At 43.6% G+C, this 24,167-nt stretch overlaps 1 protein-coding gene across 1 annotated transcript in view; it reads left to right on the forward strand.

Moving 5' to 3' along the window:
* Positions 1-23,068, forward strand: part of CLASP1 (cytoplasmic linker associated protein 1) — a 162,229-nt gene extending 139,161 nt beyond the window's left edge. Inside the window, exons 34-40 of the mRNA XM_008638298.2 lie at positions 954-1,104; positions 1,771-2,017; positions 2,785-2,975; positions 4,617-4,745; positions 14,705-14,911; positions 17,071-17,187; positions 18,959-23,068. Of these exons, the coding sequence (XP_008636520.1) occupies positions 954-1,104; positions 1,771-2,017; positions 2,785-2,975; positions 4,617-4,745; positions 14,705-14,911; positions 17,071-17,187; positions 18,959-19,045 (1,129 nt within the window). The 3' untranslated portion in view covers positions 19,046-23,068. The remainder of the gene's footprint in view (positions 1-953; positions 1,105-1,770; positions 2,018-2,784; positions 2,976-4,616; positions 4,746-14,704; positions 14,912-17,070; positions 17,188-18,958) is intronic.
* The last annotated feature ends 1,099 nt before the right edge of the window (positions 23,069-24,167 follow it).

Raw genomic sequence — 24,167 nt, forward strand, 5'->3', positions numbered from 1 at the left:
AAATAGTAATTCACCACTGTAGGGAGCCACTTCTTGCCATTTATTGACAAACAACTTGATGTAAATGTCTGATTCAGTCTATTTGCTTCTGGCTCTGCTGAGATCCGAGACTCTGCCAGAAATTGTTCTCTGGTGCTGGATCTATTAATTTAGTGATTGTCATGCAAACTCAACTTCTCCTAGATAGAGCAAAACCCTGCCAATAATGCCTCTTTATTTTCTCCAAGCTTGTAGGAACTTCTCTTTAGCCAGATCTTTTAATATCATCTGCCCTTGTATGCAAGGCATTTTATCATGGGACTTAATTTTGGATAACTCCTCAAGGAATCCCAAAACTTTTGAGGATTTATGTTGCTGAGAAATTTCTGAGGAACAAATAGATTGCAGGAAAGTGTCAGATTTGAGTGAGAGAATTCCCAAACTTAGGGCCAAACTGAAATGCTTTTTTTATCAAGGCACTGTGTCAGTGAGTTAGGTTTTACTACTTTATAAATTAAAATGGGCCATGTTAGACTAAGGTTTATGTCAAGATACATTTTCCTTTCCATTTAAATCTGTCATAGTTTAATATATTATTAAACTTAAATTTCACTGATTTCATTTCCATCAGCTGTCACAACCCTTTGAGTTCTCATAGTGATTGATATTATTTTCCTTTTTAAATACACTGCCATGCTGTGGATAGGGTTTTTTTGTTTACAGAAGGTAGCGCACTTACTGAATGTAAGAAACAATGGACCTGTTTTCCCTTCACTTACAGCAGTGTTTCTCCTTGTTTTAGCCCTGTTTGAGGGAAACTCAGACCCGAACTCTGCTTTGATTCCATCCATGTTGTGTTACCAGTCACTGTTAGTAAGGGTACTCCGAACCATCTGTCTCCAGCTTGTTTTTGTTAACAGTCAGAAGCGGATTCCAATTTCATTTGTAACATTTCATATACGTTTGGTCTTTAGTATGCTGGATTATGACACGGAGAACCTAAACTCTGATGAAATCTACAGCTCTCTTCGTGGAGTCACAGAAGCGATTGAGAAATTTAGCTTTCGTAGTCAAGAGGACCTGAATGAGCCAATCAAACGTGATGGAAAGAAAGACTGTGACATTGTAAGTATTCCATTGATTAATGTTCCCACATAGATGAAATTTTAAAACGTTTTGATCAATTTAAAACATTGTGATCAAACCTGTCTGTGGATTGCTAATGTACAAAATCTAGTTTTTCCTGCTGTATTCTTATAGGCGTCTTCTGCGTATTGGTTGTTAGCTTCTTATACCTTAATTATGGGGTTTCGCTGACTGTTTCCCTTGGCTCCCTTTGAACTCTGGCCTCCTGTGGAATGTGCTCACTGGGCTTCTGTGGGATTCCCATGTAGGATGGAAACAGTCTAGTGTTCCTCCGGTTCGGCATGGCTCAGTGGTGGCTTTTGCATGGAGTGTGCGTAGTCAGGTCTGTAGTGGGAAGTGTTAGTTCTTAAAATGCATGAATGGTTTCCTTCACAGGCTTAGGACCTGTGATCACTGCCAAGTGCACGGCTCATATGGTATCTTATGCTGCAAGAGTGGTTACAGAAACTGTGATCATGAGATTTTTTTGAGCAGGTATAGTCGTGTGAAAGAAAGAGGTAGTAATCGAAGTTTTACTTAAGTGGTATGTATAAATAATACATGTAAATAATTCTGTGCCTCTTCCTATTGGTGGGTGAACTCCAGAAATGCTACAGTTTGCATAGAATTTTGAACATACCTTTTTTTCTCTGCTTGATCCGCCAGGTATCTCGAGATGGTGGCCTTGCTCTCCCTACCGGTGATGTCCGTGGAAGCAGTGACATTGTGGAAGGTGGAAGGATGGCTCTGGATAACAAAACCTCCCTCCTGAACACTCAGCCTCCCCGCGCCTTTTCAGGGCCCCGTGCTCGGGAATACAACCCCTATCCTTACGCTGACACAATCAACACTTACGACAAGACTGCACTGAAGGAAGCAGTGTTCGATGACGACATGGATCAGCTTCGGGATGGTTTGTGTCAGCTCACCTCGTAGCACTGCAGGCAGCTTGCTGCCTTTCTGGTGTATTTGTGTACGGGTAGTGCTCTCAGATACGTGCCTGCCTGTGCATGTGTTGTGTATTACTTTGCATCTGAGCCAAGGCTTGGTATGAAATACCCTTTGTTCTCGTGTCCCAGCAGAACCTCATCTGTGGCTATTGAGAAAAAATATTATACTGTGGTTTTGATTCTTGTTTGCCTGGGGTTTCCTGCAAACTAGTCCCTTAAGCACCACATGCATCTGTAGGGACACTGCTTTGGGACCTTCCCCTCTTCATGGCTGAAACGCCTCACTCAACAGCTTGTTGTTATTGAGTGTTTGACTTCATTTAAGTGCTGCTACACATCAGCTTTATTCTTTTGCAGTACACTGATGAGTCACTGTACTTTAATCTAAAGGTCATACATGTGACCACTGGTTTTGGGTGTGTGTGTCTGGGAAAAACCATGGCAGTTCTCATCTTGTAGAAGTAATTGTTGGAACTGGAAGAAGTCCAATTGTCATCTCTTCCTGATTCATTAGAAGCCATGTGCAGATGCATGAGCCATGCTATGAACTCAGGTTAAATTATGGGCTAGTCCAATTCTATTGCTTGCTTGACTGAGGCCACCTGGAATTTAATGCATTTTTGGGGGGCCCCTTGTTACATGCACCTTATTTTGTAGAGGGTTAGCAATCTTGGCACCTTTGATCTTTTCCCCATTTCTCCAAATGATTTGCTGCCATTTGTCCTAGAAGTACCCATTGACCATTCGGATTTGGTGGCTGATCTTCTGAAAGAGCTCTCCAACCACAACGAGCGGGTGGAGGAGCGGAAAGGAGCTCTCCTGGAATTGCTAAAGATCACAAGGGAAGATAATCTTGGAGTTTGGGAGGAGCATTTCAAGACCATTCTGCTCTTGCTGCTGGAAACGCTTGGAGACAAAGATGTGAGATGTAGATTTTGTCTTAACTCTCCTGTACATTGCTTCATCTTGGGTAATATTTCCTACACACCAGTTTAAATGAAACCTGCCACTCATCAGTGATACTGCGCTGCTCATTTTTTCTTTTGAAGGTTGGCAACTCTAGTTTTCACTCAGTTCAGTGATGAGTTTTAAGTTACTCCAAAGTGTTCAAGTTTTTCTCCTGCCCTCCAGAGTGTTACTAATAAATAGCTAGGAAATTAAACTAGAAGCAGAAAAGAAGTTCTAGTCTTCTAAAAAACTATCAAGACTTCAGTAGTTGTTCTCTTCTGAGTTAGGATAAAGTTACAAGCTCTTACCTATATTATACCCATTCCCAACAAGAAGAATAAAGGCATTCTAGAATAAATTAATTTTCTTTTTCTCTGCGTGGTTTAAAGACCCCAGGGTATTAGATCTTATGGGGTGGGTCTCTGTCTCTTACAAAATGTCATCAAGAACAAGCTGCTTTTATAGGAAATCTTGTTTTGAAATGTTAAAGAAAGCTGTGTTATTATCACAGCTTTATGTTTGGTAGTTGATCAAAGTGGTAATTTACAGGCTAAGCTTTTTTCCATTCAGGGATATTTGTTCAGCTTGCAGCACAATGATATTTGGTAAAGGCTCAACACCCCGCTGCACCTTCACATCAGAGCCATGCTCCATCTGAACAGTACAATATTGAGGCTTCAAAGCACTCACAGTTCTTTTTTTTTGTTTCATCTGATTCAAAAATCTATTGTATTTCTTACACTCCTTGTAAAATATATGGCACACTCAGAAATGTTAATTCTGAAGCAGGGTAGGTGGCTGACATTTTCTCAGTCATTGTTCTTAGTTTAAGCATGAACTGCTCTAGTTCTACATGTTGAATCATAGCACCATCAGACAAGTATCAGAAGATCTGGTGACTTTGTCTTAAATACATGTGATTTGTGCTACTGTATGAATTTTGCAGATGAATAGCAAAGCGCATATTTTAAAGGCAGAGTATGAAGTAGAGTAAGTATTCCTCTGCTGAAACAATTGAATCTATTTGGAGTGGCCACAGGTCAAAAATTTAATGTAAATTATGAAATTGAAACAGGTGTTATAAACCCCTTCTGCTCATGATCTTTTGATATGAAGAATGAAGACACAGGTCAGTGTTGACTACAGTAACTTAAATCCTTGAAAGTAATTTCCATAGGAGTTACAAGAAGGGTCAGTCTTATTGCATCAGTATATGAGAAACAGCTCTGTGACATGGATGGAGCCCAGTTTGATACCTTCCAAGCTGAGCAAAAGAGGAAGGGCAAAACATAAATGATCTGACCTTCTTTGTAGATTCATGTAATGCAGATGTCCTCCTGTGAGTACAAATTTGTACTTCATTGCCGAAAGTACGGAATTTAACAAAGTAGTTATTCTGATTCTTGTATATGTGAGAACAGTCATTTTATGTGGCTTTTTGTGCACAAGCAAGCAAGGAGCCCAATTCTGAATTTGTTACATTGATTCCACTGCTCACTCCACTGGGGCTGGTGGTGTAGGGAGCCGTGAGAATTCCTGGTGAGCCACGAGAATTCACTTCAAACTACAATTTTGAGAAGCAACTTTTTCTAACGTCTATTTTTCTTGACACAGCATTCGATAAGAGCCCTGGCACTGCGAGTCCTGAGGGAGATTCTACGGAACCAGCCGGCGAGGTTTAAGAATTATGCGGAGCTGACTATCATGAAAACACTGGAAGCACATAAGGATTCCCACAAGGAGGTGAGTGACTGTTTCATCATTGCTGCTGGGAAAGCAATATGGACCTGCTGAAGAAATGTAGCACCTGTGAGTCTTAACAGGCAAACTTGTTGTGCCATCTTGGCAGTAGAACAAATCAGTATTAAGTCTCCTGAGTATGAAGAGACAGGATTTTTACATGCTGAAACAGTGAGGAAGAAAGTTGAGACTGTCAGAGCTGTTTATGTGGACTTAGAGCTGTCTGGAGTGGCACACCATTGTTTGTTAATTTCCCAGGATTTCCCTGCTCGTTCTGGGAGAGACTGAGACACTGTAGGAAAAAAGTGCATGTTTAATTATTTTTTAGAGCGTGCTGGGGGCACTGTGCTGCCTCTGTCTGTACAGGTAAGAATACAAAATGTACTGGAGAACACAAAGGCCATGTTCAAGCAGAATTGTGTGTGAAAATTGAATGGTGAAATTGGGCCATGCTGGGAGAGCTGGGGACTGGTGAGTAACAGAAGAAAACGGACAAAAAGGCCATGGTACAGCAGCAGAGAAAGAAGCAAAGGGAAGGGTGAATTGCATTTTTCTTTTTATGAGAGAATTTGTATACAAAACTGAAAGTATTCTGAAGTTAAGCAAGAATAAAGAGGCATGATAACATTTTAGGTAGATTAATTCAAATTACATTTAAAGTTAATCTTTGTAGCTTGATTTCCAGGTTGGGTCTTTTAACCTACCTTGTGCATGTCACAAGTTAGAACTAAACCTTCTGGAAAGTGCTACCAGAATTTATCTATCAGTCTGTGATGGCTTTGTTACCAAAGTCCTTCATTTGAAACCTAAGGCATTTATTCTTCTCTGCAACAGGGTTGTCCTAAATTCGCAGTTTTAGGCGTCTCTGTCTGAAGAGATTTGGCCATGAAAAGGGTGATTATAATAGACCAGACTGCTCCAGAGCATTGGGTGACTGACACAAGGTTATTTTAGCTGTGAGTAGCAGAAGCTGTACTGTTTGAAAATGAAAACAGCAAGCCAAAAAACGCTCTCAGGGAAAGAAACTAACAGTCTGGATTTCTCTGAAATGCAAAAGTAGATGATGTTTAATGCTTTAGTGAATGAGGGCCACCCTACTCTGCCTACCTTCCTCTTCTTGATATAGAGCCATTGCACCCCTGTCATATTCAGTTCAGAGTAGTAAGAAGCAGTTGTAAATTGATTTTCTGATAAAGCAGTTAGACAAAACATTATGTTCAGAAGGAGTGCCTTTTATTGGCAAGTTTTCCTGCTTGCATGCTTCTCAGCTCACGTTGACTCAGTGCCCTTTGTATTTTTTGTCTAAAAATCCTCCAAAACTAATGTTTCTAGCAAGACTTTTCCCGATTGTCCCTGGCATTGTTTTTAATGCCCGTCAGAATTCACTGTACTTGTGGGACTGCTAAGAACAATGTTGAAAACACCATGCTTTATGCCTCTGTGTTCTTGTGGTGTGGAAAGGTTCTTCAGGCTTTGCATGAGGTGCCTCCCAAGGAAAAGCAGAAAAAGATAAACCAGGAATGAGAGGGGGGGGGTTCTGGCACTTCTTTACAGAATAATTGAGCTGTATTGCTCTCAGCAAGTAGCTGCTGTGCTGCACATTTGATTTGCCACAGTTTTATACAGCATCTTCATAATGAGACATCAGTAGCTGCAGTGGGATCTTTGGGTGACAGCTGTCACAGCAGGACACTGCAGGTATGTTCCTGTTTTGCCATCTGTTGTGTGTGCACAGCTGTATTAAGTGGGGGCACTGGTTCTGGATTTTTCATTCTGTGTATGAGTATTTTCTGATCCCTGTGTAAATGAGGCTTTCAGAACCATGATGCAGCCCAGGAAAGGCATCATCTGTCTATCATTAGTTTGAGAATATCAGCATTCCTGAAGTTAAGAAAGGTACCTGCACTTGAGTATCCACATGAGCTAGGCTAAATATATACCTGGGAATATGCTCAAAGTATTTTTACCTGTAGTTGGGACTTGCTGATTCAGTTAAGCCTGTAAAAAATTAACTGAGAATGCATTTGGGCAAGGCCTGGTTGGTCAAACTCATAGCCTAGAGCCAGAAGGTCACAAATTCCCTTCCCGTGGTGGCCCTCCAGCTCACTCCCACTGCTGACTTCACAGCACTGCTCTATCCAGGAGGGCAGGAGGAGCTGCCCTTTGACTGGATCCCACTGAGCAGGAGATTAAGTGAGGATTCACTAGTTTGTGCGCAAAGGGCACTTTCAAAGGATAGCTGAAGAGGGAAAGGAAGTTCTGAGCACTCTTCTACAGTTTTCTTTACACTGTATCAGAGCAATATTAGAGGGAGTGGTGCACTGTCCCTAAACTGCATAAAATCAAATCTTCCTCTACACTCTAAGAACTATTTCAAGAATAGCTGGTATATAATTTAGTTGGGAAAGGGTTAATCTTTGTGTCAGTGATGTCCTGATAAGATGTCACTCCAGTTTGTTATGTTTCTGGGCTGCTTCTGCCTTGTAGCAGAAGACAGCAGTGATCCTTGGTTATGGTTTGATAATTTGGTGTCCAATAGGCTGTATAAGTTAGGAGAAAATGTCTGTTTTGAGCAAGCTGGATCTGTTTCAGTCTTTCTTACCTGAGTTTCCCCTTCAGCACAGGGACTGCTAATTGCTCCAAGCTATTGCTCACATTTTCAATTATATGTGACTCACCGAGACTCAAATCTTAAAGTGACCAAGCAAAGGAAATTTGAAGAGGAGGACAGTGCAGAACTGTTAAGGTTGGGTACAGTGTCCAAGAAGTCATAGTAAGAGGCAGTTCTTTGGAAATCAGGAAGGTTTGTTTGTCTATCCAAATTCCAATATTGCTGTTGTTCAGCATGGCCAGGAGACATCAAATGACGAAACATGTTCACCAACCAGCAGATGTCACCCCCTCCCCCAACTTAGTGCTGATATCTAGTTAAAGTTTATTTGTTTTTAAACAAGAAAAGGTCTGTGATTTTATTCCAGATTACATAGTTGGAAGTATGAAACCGGTGTTAGCACAGTTAGGTATTTTGGGAAGCCTGGATAATTGGCTGTTTTTCCAAGTCCAAGCAAGTGTCTTGAGACAGTTGGATCTTTGCCATGGCTAAAAATCTTCTGCCTTCTTCTGCTGGAGGCAAGGTCTGGGATCAGCAGAGCAGCACAACTGAGAGCACCACATTTCCCCCCAGGGAAACAGGAGAGGAAAAGTTGGTACATGGAGCTGGAGACTGAGTCACACCTTGTTGTGAGTGCAAATGCAGGGGATTGGCAAAGCACGGACCTCAGTGGCAGGTTGAAATTAACATAACCCTAGGCTACAGACTAGAAGACACTGGGTTGGATTCATGTTTAGTTTGCATTTTCTAACTTTGTTCTGTTTTTATACTGTTTGTAGTACAACAGTCTGTTCAATGCTGTTGGTGTAATGGGGTGATGTGAGGAGTCAAGCCTGCTTCAGTCATAACTGGAAACATTTAGGGGGGTTGACATGTAAATGCCTTTCACTTACTTTTGGAGCATTAGAACGTAATTGAAGTTGTGGATGATATTAAATCTTGTTGATTTTTATCAGTCTTTGTTTGGAGTTATTTGGAAGAGAACCATCTTTCTGTTGCCAATTAGTTAATATTAACTCATTTGTTCCAGTGTACTTACTCACCCATAACTAAGGAGAGATGCTGCTTGCTGACCCAACATCACTGATAAGATGTTGCTTCAGATTCATGCCAGCAAAATGAGGATAATTTCTTATTATTTAGTATTTTAAACCAGAAAATATCTTGGAAATCAGCTGCAGAGTGAGAAATCATAGGACAGCTGATTCCCTGCTTCTGTTTCTGGCACAAAGGCTATAGACTCAACTGATGCGTGTTTTCTGTGTGTAAGGAAAGGAGCCTGTGCCATATCTTAGATACCTAATTTCTGTATTTTATGATCTAGAAGGTCCATAAGCATAATTGGGATGCTTATTGTACATTATTGTGCACTTTTTTTCATAAGGCTCTAAAAGAGGGAGAAGAAGAACAAGAAATCAGTTATCCATTAGCTGTAGATAATTTTTATTATCTTGCTGAGGTGCTTTTAGATTGGCCTCTGACATTTACATATTTTAACTGTCCTCTGATGATGGCATGATCTGTGTGGGTTTCTACAAAAAGAAAAGCACTAAAAGATCATAGTCTTGAAGATTGATTGTTACCTAGTCCATGCTGGAAGCTACCAAGTGCTCCAACTGGGCAGTCATTGATGTTTCATAATACACATTTATGTGCTTCTTCTATTTCCCAACACATTTCAAATATTTAGTGCCCAGGAGAAGCACTCTAATCTACTTAATCTCTGAATCCTTTATAAAAATCACACTGCTTTTTCATCTGCTGAGCACTCCCCATTGCTGAATCCACTTCCTGCTTTGAAACCAAGTCCATAATTGTTTGTTCCTGTCTGGATCAGACTGTAAAGCCTTCAGGGATAGCAGTTTGCCTGACTAGGTACTGGTAAACCTCCATCCCCTCCAAGTTAGATTATACAGGCTTTAAGTAACCACCTCTAGATGGCAAAAATTGGCTCAAAAGCACAGCCACATGCCTTGTAAGCCTGAAAGCAAAACCTTGTTCTTCTGCCTCATAACCTTCTCTGGTGCTCTGCGTGTTTCACAATGATGTACAAAGCTCTGGGCTTTCAGTGGGGCTTTGCCTGCACTGCCTCATCCTCTACAACCTTCTAGAGAGATGCTGTTAACTAGCAATCGTGGCAAAGTACTCCAGCTTAAGCTCCTGTGGGAAGCTCTCACCCAGGAGTGCAGGTGCTGCTTTGCTGAGATCCCTGCATGTTACACTGATGGCCTGTGTAGCCTATGAACCTGGCATGTTCTGCCTTAGGTGAGTCAGGACATATTTTTCTTTCCTTATTTGCCAGTACTTTGTGTCTCTTTAAAGCAGAAATGAAACTATCAAAACTCGTAAGCTGGTTGCTGCAGCCATCAGGCAGCAAGCAACATCTTAATGCATGGAGTGTAATAGCTGAGCAAAAGAAATTGAGTGGAAGAGATGGAGTCTGAGTTCTGGCTGTCTTTAAGTGAACAGGATGCTGTGGCTGCAGTGCACTGTGTACCAGGTAAACCAGTGGGAATTGTCATCCAAAGTTTGTCCAGAAAATTTTGTAGAACTTTTATGATTCCAATGTGCTTTTCTATTAAAAGACAAGGATGTGTGACCAGTCACTGTCTTGATCTTGACACTGTTCCTAATACTGCATGTCAGCATGTCCCCTCCCACTGAAATCAGGAAGCAATTCCCATGCATATTCCTGGGACTACCTAACCTGTTACTTTGAAGTTTACTCCTTGGTAGCATTAAGGAAGACACTGCTAGAGGTGATCAGCTTTCTGGGTGCTACACCTCGCTGGCTTTGCGCATGTGAATATGGCTCCTTCCCTGAAGCAAACTGGGTGGAAGTATAAAAACTTGCCTTTTGTGAGACTCACTAGAAAGATCTTAATGCATCACAAATGTCTTTCAAGGAACCCACCAGCACACACAGCTTATGTTATGCCAGCAGAAGTCAGGCTGAATCTAGTCTCCAGTGTGTAGAGCATAAGGTAAGCCTTTGGAAAGGAGAAAAACCTGCTGCTTTAAGGACAAGAGTTATCTCTTAGATCTGCATTCCTGGGCTGCCTGCCCTGTGTTGAATGATGTCAAACTATCCAGTTCAAGCCATGGTTTGCTCTAAGCTTTTACTGGGAGGTAAAATCATGTTTGTGACATACCTTACACACAACTTAGTGTCTGTGCTTTTAAAGAACTGCAGGCTTTCTGTAGTCTTGCACATCTTGCTTCATAACCGCCCTTTTGAACCTGCTGCATCCAGCAGCCATCATTGTTTGATGGCTTTTCTAGTTTTCTTATGTATCTCTGAGATTTCTGAGAATAATTGTATTAGGTCAGACAAAAATCTTGCTTCACTTGATACCCTATCTGACTGACTAGCAAGAAGCAAGCATACAATGGTGCTTTCCTGTGAATATTCTCCCTCCTTCCAGCTGTCTTAAAGCCTTTCCATGTAAATGGTTCTGCCTGCTTCCCTCTGTGTGTTGGCTTTTTTTTTTCCCCTTTGGTTAACTTGTCTAACTTCTAATCCTCTTGTGACAGCAAGCTCCCCAGTCTGAGCACGTAGCAAACAGCACCCTTTCATTTTCTTGGGCTTAAAGGATAGATTACATAGACACTACTTATTGTGGTGTCACTGCTAGTACGAGCCATTCCTGTCACTTCCCAATGTGTATCTGCTGATCTTGCCTTCAAAGGTAGGAGGAAGACCTGTTCCTTGATCCTGTTCATTTCTCCCACTCCTTTTAAGGTTGTTTCACTCTGCTGGTCAGGTTAAAGCCCTGATTAAAAAAGATACTTGATTTTTTGATATTGTAAGCTACATACAATTTGCAAGGTACTAGCATTGTGCCTCATGGCAAAATGTCTTTGCTAAACTCTATTACAATTGCATGTTCTTGTTGCCAAATGACCTGGCAGGTTGTATCTTTTGATAATGCTCTTCCCTCCATTTGGGAATGCTGCTGATTTCTCTGGCAGTGCCAGGTGAGAGGGACTCTGAGCCAGTTGGGTAAATACTGAGAGCCCCTCATGGGATGCAGAGTCTGTCTGGGTGGCTGAATGGTTTTTTTCGCCAAAGCTAGGAGGAAGGACAGGGCTGGTACTTGCATTGCAGAATGGTGGCATTTGGCTTCCTGGGCCAGCAGGGATGAGTTTGTCTCTTTGGCTCACTGTCAGCTGGTATTGCCCTACCCCTTCCTACACCCTGTCAGCTGCCGGTGCTTCCCCGGGGAGCCAGGAGCTGTTACCTGCAGAGGCTCTCATCCAAGCAAGCATGTAAGCACATGCTGGAATCCCATGGATGTCAGTGAGACTGGAGCATGTTAATAATCACACACTCGGGGTTTGCTGAAGTGTGGCTGAGATGCAGGCCTTGTCCGCCAGATGTGCTCGTGGGAGGCTTGGAAGTCTCCCCCGTGTTGCCACATTTACAAGCTCCTATCGTGCTGGACATGTGTAATATACATCCTTCTGTGTTCAGGGGGAAGGCACTGCAGGGAGAAGGGATGTGAAATAGCCAGCCACTGCCTAAATGTAGCCACATCTGTGCTAGAACTAGGCAGCAGTGCTGAAAGCAGGACTGTCAGGGGCATAAATAATTCCTGTTCCTACAAAACTTCCCTTCCTTACCTTTTGATGGGCAAAATATGTGTGACCTTTGTTGCTGTTGAACCCTTGCTTATTTTTGTGAAAAATTATGACTGTGTTTTAATGCTCCTTTTGCTTGGAATTGGTTTATGGGCTTTTTGTCTTGTGCACTTGCTTCATATCTTCAACTTTATAGGCATAGTAAACCGTGTGCAAACAGGATATGGAGCTGAAACCCAGACAGAATATTCATTGAATTTTTCACCTACTGCTTTTTTTTTTTTTTTTATGGTAGTGTGTTTGAGATCAGAGTCTAGCCATAGGTTTATACTAAAATATTGTTGCTTTTTTATCAAGTAGGATAGCAAGAGGATCTAAGGTTTAATTTTTTTTTTCAATTTTCTTTTAGTGTGTTGTGATATGTGCAGGCTTTTCTTTCTGAGAGTGTCTGAAAACACTTCCCAACAGTGTTTGGCATTGCTGCAGAACAAAATCCCAAGTGGCCTGTGTCCAAATAGTAATATTTGGGGTTTTTTAGCTAGTGTCTTGCTAGTGAATAGTTAAATTGATGGTAAAGTGTCAGGGCCCTCTGTAAGTTCGTGCTTTCCATCCTTTGTGGAAAGCAGATGTCAGAAACTGCAGTGCCAGGAAGTGGATTCCTTTAGAGACCTTCTGGGAGCTCCCGACTTAATCCACTCCAGCAATTCCACTCTGTGCTATCAAAGCCTGGCATTAGGCTTCCCTTAAGTACTCGGGTGTTTCTTCCTTTCCCAGCAAAATCACACAGTGCTGGCTCCTAAGTTAGTACTAACTTACATGGAAAAATATTAACTTTCATGCTTCTCATGTGTGAAATTGAAGAGAAATTAGCAAAAAAATAGCTAGAAGAGGAAAAACTTGCTGTAAGTGGGAAAGCAAGCATTCTGTTTTGCATGGCTACTCATTCACAGATTTTTCAGGAAGAATTTTTTTTTAATATTGACCACATTGTGGATTGCCATTCATTTTGGAATATGTTTTAATGTTTTAATTAAATGCTGAGAAAGGCTTGAAATAAATGGAGCACTTGGACAGCTTTTCTTCTGTAAATAGGGCACTGGTACAGAAGCAGTCCAAAATCTCAGATTGCTTCATCATCCTGCCCATATCTTGCCTGCATGCAATATTTGTGCTGTGTGAAGTGTCTGAGATCACATTCACTGTTGGATCTGCTGTAGAGAATGCCAAAAGCCAAGTGGATGAGTTCTGCTATTTCCTGGGTATACAAGTGTCTCGTGCCATTCCTGTTTCGGGGAGGTAGCTGTCAGCATGAGCAGAAGATTAATGTTAGCAGCATGGCTGTGATGCTAAGACTGTGGGTGAAGCAGGCTTTGTAGGTGAAGATGATCCCTTCTGGTCACTATTAATTGCTGTTATCCTAAAAGTCAGTTCAACCCTGAGTTTGATACCATCACAGTATGTGGGAGAGGAGAACAAGGCAAATTCAGCAGCCATGGCTTCAGTCTTAAGTGACAGGAGACCTATAGTTTGATTTATTTGCTGTTTTGCAGATTGCCTGGGACAGATTTCCTAGTGCTGGTTTCAAAGTATTGACTTCAGACAACACCAGGCAGTTCAGTTTAGGAGGAGGTAGAGAACTGGTGTTGGACACCTGAGCCTCCCACACAACCAGGAAAGAGGGGGTGCTTTAATGCTCCTGGACTCAGTTAGGGACTGCCTGGGACTAGCTGGAAGATCCAAATGTGAGGATCTGAGAACGGTTCTTTCTCCTTAAAGCTGAGGTGTTGGATTTAAGTCTGCCTATGGGGGCATCTCTGTCTACTCAGGATTTACCCTCCCTTTAAAGTAAGCCCTGAGAAGAGAGGAGTGAGAGAAGATGGGGAAAAGTATCCTCCATCTTTTGTGTTTTAGCAAGAACATGAGGAGCAAAAAGTGTGTTATTTGTGGCCAGGAAGAGTGCAGCCAAGAGGAAGCTTGATTTTGTTGCCTGGCAATTAGCACAGACACTTGAAAAAAGAAAACCTGCCTTCCCATCCTGTTCTTTTTTATCCAATTACTGCAGAATGTAAAATTAATAAATTCTCTTGGGAGGAGAGACCAGATTTGGGTCTTTCTTCCTTGAACTAGCTGTCCTACCTGCTGGGGAAGAGTGAAAGTTGTGAATCTGCCTTCCCTCAGGGTAGGAGTTGAATTTAGCATCATCCTTGCTTTGTGTGATTGCTTTAGAGTGTGGGCTTGCTGCAGAGGGTGGGCGCTACTGCTGTTTCCACTTGTTCTTCGTCCCATTTTGTATGATGATCCCAGTGCTGCCTTGATGGGTTAGACGTGTTGAGAGCACAGCTGCCTGGTCAGGGACAGCCTAAAGCTGCAACAGGGCCATTCGTGGGAATGGTTAAGGAGATACATTTTATAAGTCTAAGCTGGTGGGTTTGGTTTCTTTGACAGGGGCTGGAGAGATGTCATCCTCTCGCTCCTCTGGGATGGGAGTGGCTGGCTGTCTTGGGTGACAGGTGATTTTTTCAAACTAGCCACAGCTCTGACACAGTTATGTTAGGCAGGATGGACTTCTTGCCACTCGCTGGAACAAAGATGTCACTGGAGGCAGAGGATGTGAAGTCTCAGAGTCAATTGCCCCTCGACAGAGCCTCCTGCAGATCTGTTAATGAACATCCCCAAGCATTTCCTGGCAGTCATTCCTAGCACACACCAGTGGTGTTGGCTGTCAGGTTTGACCTCATTAATATAAGGGTTTGCTCTACTTTCATTTCAGGTCGTCAGAGCTGCTGAAGAAGCTGCTTCCACCCTGGCGAGTTCCATCCACCCCGAGCAGTGCATCAAGGTGCTTTGCCCCATCATTCAGACTGCAGATTATCCAATTAACTTAGCTGCCATCAAAATGCAAACGAAAGTCATCGAGAGGATTTCCAAGGAATCGTTGCATCAGCTCCTACCCGATATCATTCCTGGGTTGTTACAGGTACAGAATCCCATGTCACTGCTCCTGAGCACAAGGCACCATTCATTTGTGAGATCTGTGCCCTAAAGGGAGAATGATGGATCCTCTGGGGCCAGATTTTAGTATATGAAACGATTTAATTTTTGGTAAAATAAAATTTTTATATGTGAGTTTTTGACCCTTTTAGTGTTAAGGAAAGGAAGACTCAGGTTCTTATGTGTATGTTCCACAACTGGATGCCTTTTTCTGACTCCTAAATAAGCCAGTAGCAGCCATGTAATAAGCTTGAGGGTAGGAGTTAGCCACGTTTTATACTGTCTCTATACATCTTGTAGTCTCCTTTAATTCTGCTGAGCTGTTCTGTACTTTGATGGTACTTTGCACTTGAATTTGAATCCCAGCAGGCAGGTTGCTCCTTTCCTTTTTTCTCTCTGAAATTAGAACCAAACTACTTGCTGACTTCATTCAGCCTCTTTCATAACCCTCTCGGGCTGGTTGAGGAGCTGTGTTTTTGCAAGTGCTAAGGCTTGGTTGTACACTGTGGATTTAGCTTTGAGCGCTGGCTGTAGCAGTCTTGTCTTTTGGTCCCCTGCACAAGCAGCTGGCCGTGCTGGGATGGAGCTGCAAACAAGAAGGAAATACATGAAGTAGCAGTGAGAGAGGAGAAAAAATGTATGTGTTTACTGGGGAGAGACTGTGACAGGAACAGATGAGTCAGAGTGAAAGGGGGAGATGTGTTTGGGTGGGTAAGACTTCCATGGAGAACTGGGATAAAGAGGCCTCCTCACTTGTGAGCATAAAACATTGGAAGGACAAGAGCAAAGTCAGAAACTCCCCTTATGCATCCTAGCATTCATCCCAACTTTGTAGTGTCAGTTCTTGCAATTCTTAAATCTCAACTTCTGGGAGTTGGACAATTCTGTATTGATCTAAACTTTTGTTGTAAAATGGTTTTAGCCATTGCTGTTGGAGACAACAATCTGAACAGTGAAGCTTCAATGCACTGGAAAAGTCTGGGAGCAGCATGCCTTTAAAAAGGCAGTTTTATTTGTCTTCTTTAATTACTTCCATGTCTTTAAATGGTTCTTGTTTCAGAGCCTAGTTTGCCTGAGATATTTCCTTACCTTAGAAACTCAGTAACTGAAGAAATCTGCTCCTTACATTTGGGAAGTATTTTGGGATCCTGGCTGAAGGAGTGTGTGTGGAGACAATCACCTTTGTGCTTGTTTACCACACTGAGGGCCCTGGCAGAGTGGTGAGGAGGCGAGGAGTGTCAGCAGCAGTGTGAGCACAAGTGTGCAGCTCAACAGCCAGGCTCTCCATGAACAGATGGGTATCTCCATGGAAGAACAGGGCTTGGCAGGGGAGAGTTGTGGTGCTTGCCCTGGTCCTGATGAGGAGGCTCAGCCTTTTCTCCACCTTGATCCTCAACAGCTTGGTGTTTCTCAGAGCTCACCGAGGTCTCGTGCCCTCCTAGCTCAGTGCTTTGTGGAATTGCAGACTGTCATTTTGGGCTGTATCAGCCCTGCAGCTGGAACAGCCCCAGCTGTGCTGCATCCCTCCTCTGGCTTTCCCGGCAGAGGTCATTCTGCATCCAGAGGAGCAGCATCCCACAGGCTGAAGTGATGTCTGCCTTTCTCATGGGGTGGGATGGCTGCTGAGTGATAAATCTCTGCCTGAGTTTGGGACTGGTGTCACCAGCTGCTAAGTGACCTGGTGGCTAGTTTGAGCTCTGCCCAAGCTGCCAGAGATCAGCATACATACAGGGGTCTTTCAGTATGTTCTTTCCTGTGGTATTTCCTACTTGGTAGGCAAGCTGCCCTCCGAGGAGTCCTGACCGTTCAGGATAGTTCATGGTCATCTGAACTGGACACAGAAGTGTGTGTACCTGATAGAATCCCGAGCTTGTGTTAGGAAACTGTGTTGTTATCTAATGCTATAAATAACTAGATATTAATAACTTGTAACATGGCAGCAATAACAGAAGGAACAGATAGGGTGATTGTATTCTCTTGCTCTTTGAGTAGTCCGGTTGCAGACTGTTATGTTAAGCACAGGGTTTTTTATTGATCTCTTAGGTCAGCCTCATTTGCAAAATGTACTTCAGCTCTGTAGTGTATTGCTGAGGAAGGGTGTTGGGGAGTGCTGTTTGTCTTCTGACCTTTTCCTCTCATTTCCAGGGCTATGATAACACGGAGAGCAGTGTCCGAAAAGCCAGTGTATTTTGCCTAGTGGCTATTTATTCAGTAATTGGAGAAGAACTGAAACCTCATCTCGCACAACTCACAGGAAGCAAGGTACAAGAATAATGTGTCTCAGGTGTTTTGGTGTAGTGCAAGCCATTCTGCTGGCTTTTACTAGCAGCAAGAGCAGTGTCTTCACTGTAGCTCTGGGTCAAGTTCCCTGAACTCTATTAAATCCTGTCTCACCCTGACAAATACCACTGGAGCAGCACAGCACTTGCTCAGCAGTGTGAGCATTTGAAATATCACTGAGAAAATTTTGATGGTGTTCAGAGATTGGTTTCGTCATGCATTTGATCCTGTGTAACTGCAAGCTGCTTCTGAGCAAGTCCTTCCCGCTCCAGCCATGTTTGCTTTGCTCCTTTGGCATTAGATCCAGAGGTGATTGTGCAGTGAGCTGGATCAGCTGGCTGCTCTGGCTGAAAACCAGATCTGCAATACAAATTAAATAGCTTTCAGTCTGCTCTGTGGCTGCACAGGCACTCTCGTGCAGAGAGTGATGGGAATGCATGGCGATGGTGGGAGAGCAGGTCCTCTCATCAGCAAGTTCTGATTAGGGCTGGTAGAAATGCAGGTAGAGCTTCACCCTTAATAGCAGGGCACACGTGTCCCTTCTGGGACAACAGCAAGCTCAAGTGCCCCTTCAATGGACTTTGTACCCTGGAGTCACACTAGCTGCAAAACTCAAATTCTGACCTGATGCTGCAAGTGAATCCAAGCCCTTAGTTCAGCTTTGTCCTTCAGACGAGAATTTTGTGTTGGTTTTTGATTGCTTTTCAGAGCTGCTCAATAAGCCACCACAAATTTTTTTTCTGCTGTTTTAAGTCTTCATACCCAAGATTTCTGTGCAATTTTAAGATGAATTCTGCGTTTTTTTGTTCTGAAACAGATCTGTGCATGTGAATAGCTACTTAGTTCAGAGGGCTTCATGCTGTCATTTTGAAGCAATAGTTTCTGTCATGGTTAAGGAAGTGTGGTGTAGGCCAAAACAACTTAAGACTGAAGGCACTTGGACTTTATTTCTGTGTTGTCCTGTCAATAAACAAATTACAATTGTGCCTCTAAATTGCTCTGCAAAGAGGACAGCTAAGTGTGCTGAGGTTTACCTCTTTATATTTGGGATGTTAGGAAATCCCCATATAAAATGTTGTAGAGGCTTTATTATCCCAGTATCCTTGGTGCCACAAACATACTCCACCACATCACTAACTATTAACATGTAAGTCATTCTTCTGGGTTTACGCAGAGTGCGTGCATTTTTAAAGTTAAATGTAAACATGAGTCATGACAGGATCTGGAGTTAAGGTGGCAAGGAGGAAAAAGAGAACAAACCCATGCAAGGGAAGTATATAGTCATAACAACTGCAGTTGCACTAGATGTACCACGTTAGTGAAGATATAATGTCATTGAAAAAGAACATTCTATAAAGCAGGGAAAGTTCAGGGTGTTTCCTATGACAGGGACCCGTGGCTCTTGGATCACCAGTGTGCCTGCAGCCCTACTGACCTCTGTGGGAATCCTGTTTGGCCTGATCCGGCTGCAGGATTGAGGTCTGGGAACTGATGGCTGCTGAAGTGAAATGCAAGAGGCTTTTCTAAATCCCGTTAAGTCTGCCTGTGACTTCAGTGGGACTGGGCACAGCCTCTTGTCTCTGTTCTGAAATATGGTCAGTTTTGCTTCTGCTTTTCCTCCAGAGTGCCCAGTGTCCGCTCACCCCAAAATTAGCTCACCACAGAATCCGAGTTTTTACATTGGCAGTCAACTTTTGCCCACCTGTTTTTTTCTGGCATCTTCTCCTGATCTTTCTTTCTTTCTTTCTTTCAGATGAAGCTACTAAACTTGTATATAAAGAGGGCCCAGACCACCAACAGCAACAGCAGCTCCTCTTCAGATGTTTCAACGCACAGTTAATGGAGATCTGTGGACATGTGTAGACTTAGAAGCAATCAACGGTGCCTCTCAGAGACCTTTCTGCTACTCTTCACTGGCACGCTCCATCAGCTTAAGGAGGCCATGCAGATATTTATTGCAATCAGTATTTTAGTCCCTTAAAAGCTTTTACGTAGAATCTTACTGGTATTGAATGTAAAGGAAGCAAGGTCTGTGTCGCAGTCTTCATTAAAAGTGAACATCAGAAAGCCGTACTTAAACATATTTGTATAGCCTGCTGAAATCTCAGAAATATGTTTAGGTTAGCATTCTAACCCTGAGTCCAAGAACCTGGACACATGTAAAAGTCAAACAAATCTTGTTGGTTTAGTTCATACCCAGTTTTGGTTTCTGTGTGCTAGTTATCTGCTCTCTCCCCCCACTCATTCTGACTGGGTCCTCCTCTTCTTTCAAGTCTTGTGTTCCTGTTTCGTACTCCCTGTTGCAGCTTGCCTAACTTGCAGGGCTCTCCATGAGGAGATCTTTGCAGAAGTGGCTGTGATTCCATCCTCAGATGCTTTAATACTGAGAGATACCAAGTGAGTAATGAAAGCGTAGGTTCTTTTTAAACATCTGAGTTTTGTACATAGTTCTGACAGACCCCAGATGGGCTGATCTCTCTGTAACTGCTCTTCAGACAGCTGTGCTATGCATAACAGCTGGGCTCTTGCTCTTTTCATTGACTTTGTAAATACTTCTCCCCTCTCAACCCATTTGGCTCTTTCATATGTTCAAAAGACTCTCCTGGTTACCTGTTACTCCCCAAAGGGAACCTGAGACCCAATTCTGGGACCGATGTCTGCAAATAGGATGGTGGAGTTGGGTGGGTGGGGTTGGGTTAGGCTCTCAGTGTGTCAGTGGCTGGGCAGTGGGAGCTGGCAGAGCTGTACCTCAGTGCCAGCTGTTTTCCTTGAAATCTGTAGCATCAAAGGGCTGATCTTCTGCTCTGACTGATCCACTGATGCTGGATGGCTTTGTCCCCACAACTCCTTTGCACTTTGGGCAAAATGTTCATCCCAGAGGACAGAAAGGGTGTCTGAATCTGAACAGAAATACCACATGGAAGCACCTCCGAGCCAGCTGGGATGGTGCTGGTTGCCTGCCACAGCCCCTCCTGTTCCTGAAGACCCTGCAGTGCTGCTAACTGCCTTTAGAAACCTTCTTTGTGGCCATCTCCACACACAGGCCTGCTGAGTGCTCTGCATTTCAGAAGAGTGGGGGTCCCTCACTGGGCACTGCTGGCAGCAGGGTGCTTCGGGTGGGGGTGCAGCAGGGAAAACCCTTTTGCAGCCTAATAACGCAGACCAGGTCAGAGGCAAACCAGCAGCAATCAAATACCCCACAGCACCGCCCTTCCCTGAACAGAGACCCTCTGTTTGCAAAGGGGGAGCTCCCCCTGGCTCTGCCTGTAACCAGGGAAGGCAGGACCTCACTAATTAACATGCTGTGTTTGGCCCTGGGCGGGATCCTGGCTGATGGGCATGCCCACCCCAAACCTTGCCATGGATCACAGCTGGGGTTTTTGCTCCCAGTGCCAGTGACGCAAGAGGACCGCGGGCCTGCAGCTTATGGCTGCAGCTGTGCTGATGGATGTGTGTTCCCTGGCTGCTCTCAATGCCTTGGAGTCTCTCCAGCTTCCTCCATCTCCCCTTTGGGGAGCTGAAGGGACACCTTGGGAACATACTGAGAACATGAGACTCCGTTACTGCGGCAGGGGAGGGTAAAGCCCCTTCCATCAGTTACCCCTGTGTGTTTCAGCCCCACCCCTGAGGAGCTAAGCTGGGAACTGATGCTAGGTGCCAGCTTTTCTCCCAGTCCTCATCTCAGGAGAGATTGGGGCTGGTGGGGGACTGTGTGGCACTGGGCTGCAAAGCTTGTTGGTCCCTTTCTCTGCTCACATGAGAGCAGAGGAGGTGATTTGCTCCTGGTATGTGTGCAGGCTTTTGCTGGCTGCAGGGCTAGTTCCCTCATCTTTCCCAGCTAGTAATGCTAGGGCAGGAGAAACTCTGTGCTTTCCTGGGTGTTGTGGGATTCCCCCAGGGTCTTTCCACGGGCTCAGAAAAGCCATCCTCACTACAGGGGATATTGGCTGCTCCATGGTTCGTGTCTGCCTTTCTGTGGACCATTTCTTTTCCACATCTTTTGGTATGCTTATTAGAATGCTCTTTTTAAATTTTTTTGAATGATTCAAATTTGATTTTCGCACAAATTTATTTTTCCTTTTGAGGAAATACTCAGCTGACTTGTTGGCAGCAGTTAAGCTGTCTTGTTTGAACTTTTAGGCTAGGGTTTTTTTGGGGTGTTGGGTTTTTTTTTTGTTTGGGTTTTTTTTGTTTTTTTTTAATTGTACTCTTTAACTGCTTAGTATTTATGCCTGTCTTTCTCCCCATCTCAGTTCAGCATCTTCTGTTCCAGTTCTAGGGTTCAGAAGGTCAGCATAGCTGACCAGGTGGTATTAGTCCCTCCCAGCTGTGATGGAGCTTGGTCCATCATCATTTGCTGTTGGTTGGTTTTGATTTTGTTTTTTTCCATTGAATGGCACACTGTAGCAAATCTCCAGGAATTGAATTCCTTCTCAAATGATTTTATATGTTTTATAAAATCCTGTTGGTATGCACTGAGAGTGAACACACTGTAATGTCCCTGACACCTCAGTCGGGGTCAAAGCTAGTCCTTGAAAAGGCGCCTGCGGCCAGCCTGCGCTTCCCGAGGCCACTGGCACACCCGGGGCTGCAAAGGGTAGAATCAGGCCTTACTTTCTGAATCAGATTCAGTTCTGTTTGTCAACAGATGCTCATTAATGTGCTACTTAATTCCACTGCATGAGGACTGTCCATCCTTTGAGTACTCTAGGATATGTTCTACCTGTACACAGTAGGAGCATTCTGCTTAGGTATTTATAAATCATCGCAGATAATGTACATAGTAGGGTTGTTTAGTATGTTGAACATGACCCAGTTTTTATTTTGTGTTTCCTTTGAAGTACTCAAAGGGCTAGCTCTGAATGTCACCTCTCTGATCTCCAGTTTTGGCTTCAACAAGCTGTACAATCATCTTGTTTTCCCTTCAGCGAGCATAAAGGTCTCTCTGGCTACAAATCAGTGTCCACACACGCTTGCAGAGGAAGGTCTGCGTGCTGCAGTGCCTCACTGCACCGGTGAAGCTTGTGTTCACCTTCTCCTGGCAGTAGCCACCTACTGCAGCTGCCTTTTCTTTTCTTGCTGCCCATTATGCAGGGCTCCAATTTTTCATACTTTAAAAAAAAAAAAAAAGGGAAAAAGAAAAAAAGAAAAAGAAAAAAAAGTGTATTTTCTTTGCCCACCATGCTTTAAAAATCTGAATGAGAGAAAACTCTCAGCAGACAGCAGCTCTTGGCTGCAAGGTTGCCGAAATCTCAGATGTGGATGTTTTTTCTGCCATTGGCTGCACCAGTGCTCCATGGGCATGGGCAAATCCCAGCCCCATCTGCCCCACAGGTCTACGTACTGTAGTTCTCATGTAGTTCAGAAATACCGAGGCATGTGGCTTTCTTAAGGTACACTATGTGTGCTTGCCTGGATTACAATACAATACGAGACTGTCTTTTTAATTGCTTATTACTAGCTTACCAGTAACCTGTATAAGTAATGTAACTTGCATCTTTGTCATCAGAACCTTTTCTCCCCACCCCTTTATTTATCAAGCATAATATTACATATTAAGGGACAGGAAAATAGACCTTTGTAGTATACAGCAGGACGTTGCTAACAATGTTTTAGATGGGAAGTGAAAAATGCTCTGAAAAATGCCAGCCATGAGAAATGACTTTGTTGGCACCGTGTTCATGCGCATGTATTTTTTTCTATTTTTTCCGCTTTTGTCATGTTACATCCATATCTGTATTTATATCTTATTTGTTTCACTTTTGAGTGTATCATGGCAATTGTACAGATGTTTTTTGTTAACATTTACGTGATAGAATTTGCTAAAAAAAATTAAAATAAAACCTTTTGAGTTTGCCCTAGAGTAAGTGGAAGTTGGGTTTCTTCCTGGGGGAGAAACATCCAAGTAACTAATTGTCCAACACAGCTCCTTACTCCAACCTGTGCTTGTAAATGATTTGGTCTTACTTGACTCAGTTGTGTTGATGGTCGTGCAAAGTCATGTAACTCAAGGAGGAAGGGCTGCAAGGATATCTGTGGTGTTAAGAGAAGGGTGATGAAGTGTTTGGGGAATTGAAGGAGTGCGGGGAACTGCACAGGTCTCTGTGCCTGGTACCAAATGACAACTTGAATTTGAATTGTCTGGGCAGCCTGAGCACTCAAGCATTTGTGTGTTTTCCTGTGGGAATAATAGCTCATCACAATTTAAAAACCTGTAGTGAAGCTGTGCTCTACACTCAGGAAGTGAGTCCCCTAAGGTACGATTTTTACCTCAAATACCTTGTGGTGGGAGCAAGGAAGCCAGGAGTGCACGAGAGGTTCAGGTTTTGTAGGGGAAGCTTTTGGTGTGAATATTCCTAGGCAGAAGAATATATGGAGAGTGTCACAGAGCATTAACAGCAGCCCTGGCTGTCACCAAGCCCTGCCCATGCCAGCCCAGGGACCCTTCTGCATCAAGATTTGGGGGCTGGGCTGGGAGCAAGGGGCAGTGATGGCTCTCCCTGCTGCAGATGGACTGTCTTGCCCCTGTGATGACAGGGTCTTTTTTGACTGTGCTGTGTGTCAGAACAGTAGGAGGGAAGGTCCACCCTTGCCCAGTGACCCTGGCTTCTTCCCAGAGCACTTTCCATGTATCTTCTCAAGCAGTGCCAGGTATCTGGGGTTATAAGAAAGGGAAGAGAGAAGGAATAGAGTAGTACCTCATCTGGGCCTTGTAGAACTCCAGGTGCTGGCCTAAATTACCCTTAGAGTCCTGAGGGGGTTGGAAAAGCTCTGAAGGCTGAGGCATTGCAAATGTTGTATTAGAAAGCCCAAGCTGCAAAGCTGGATTTTACTGACATGCTTGAAATGGTCAGTCCTTGCAAAACACATTGTGGGAGCTGAGGAGAGGGACATCCCACAGATGCAGAAATTGGTCATTCTGGCAGTTTGTGCAAGACTCATGCAGAGGAGTGTGCATGGCT

This window comes from Corvus brachyrhynchos, unplaced genomic scaffold (assembly GCF_000691975.1).
Source record: "Corvus brachyrhynchos isolate BGI_N302 unplaced genomic scaffold, ASM69197v1 scaffold126, whole genome shotgun sequence".
NCBI classification, from domain to species: Eukaryota; Metazoa; Chordata; class Aves; order Passeriformes; family Corvidae; genus Corvus; species Corvus brachyrhynchos.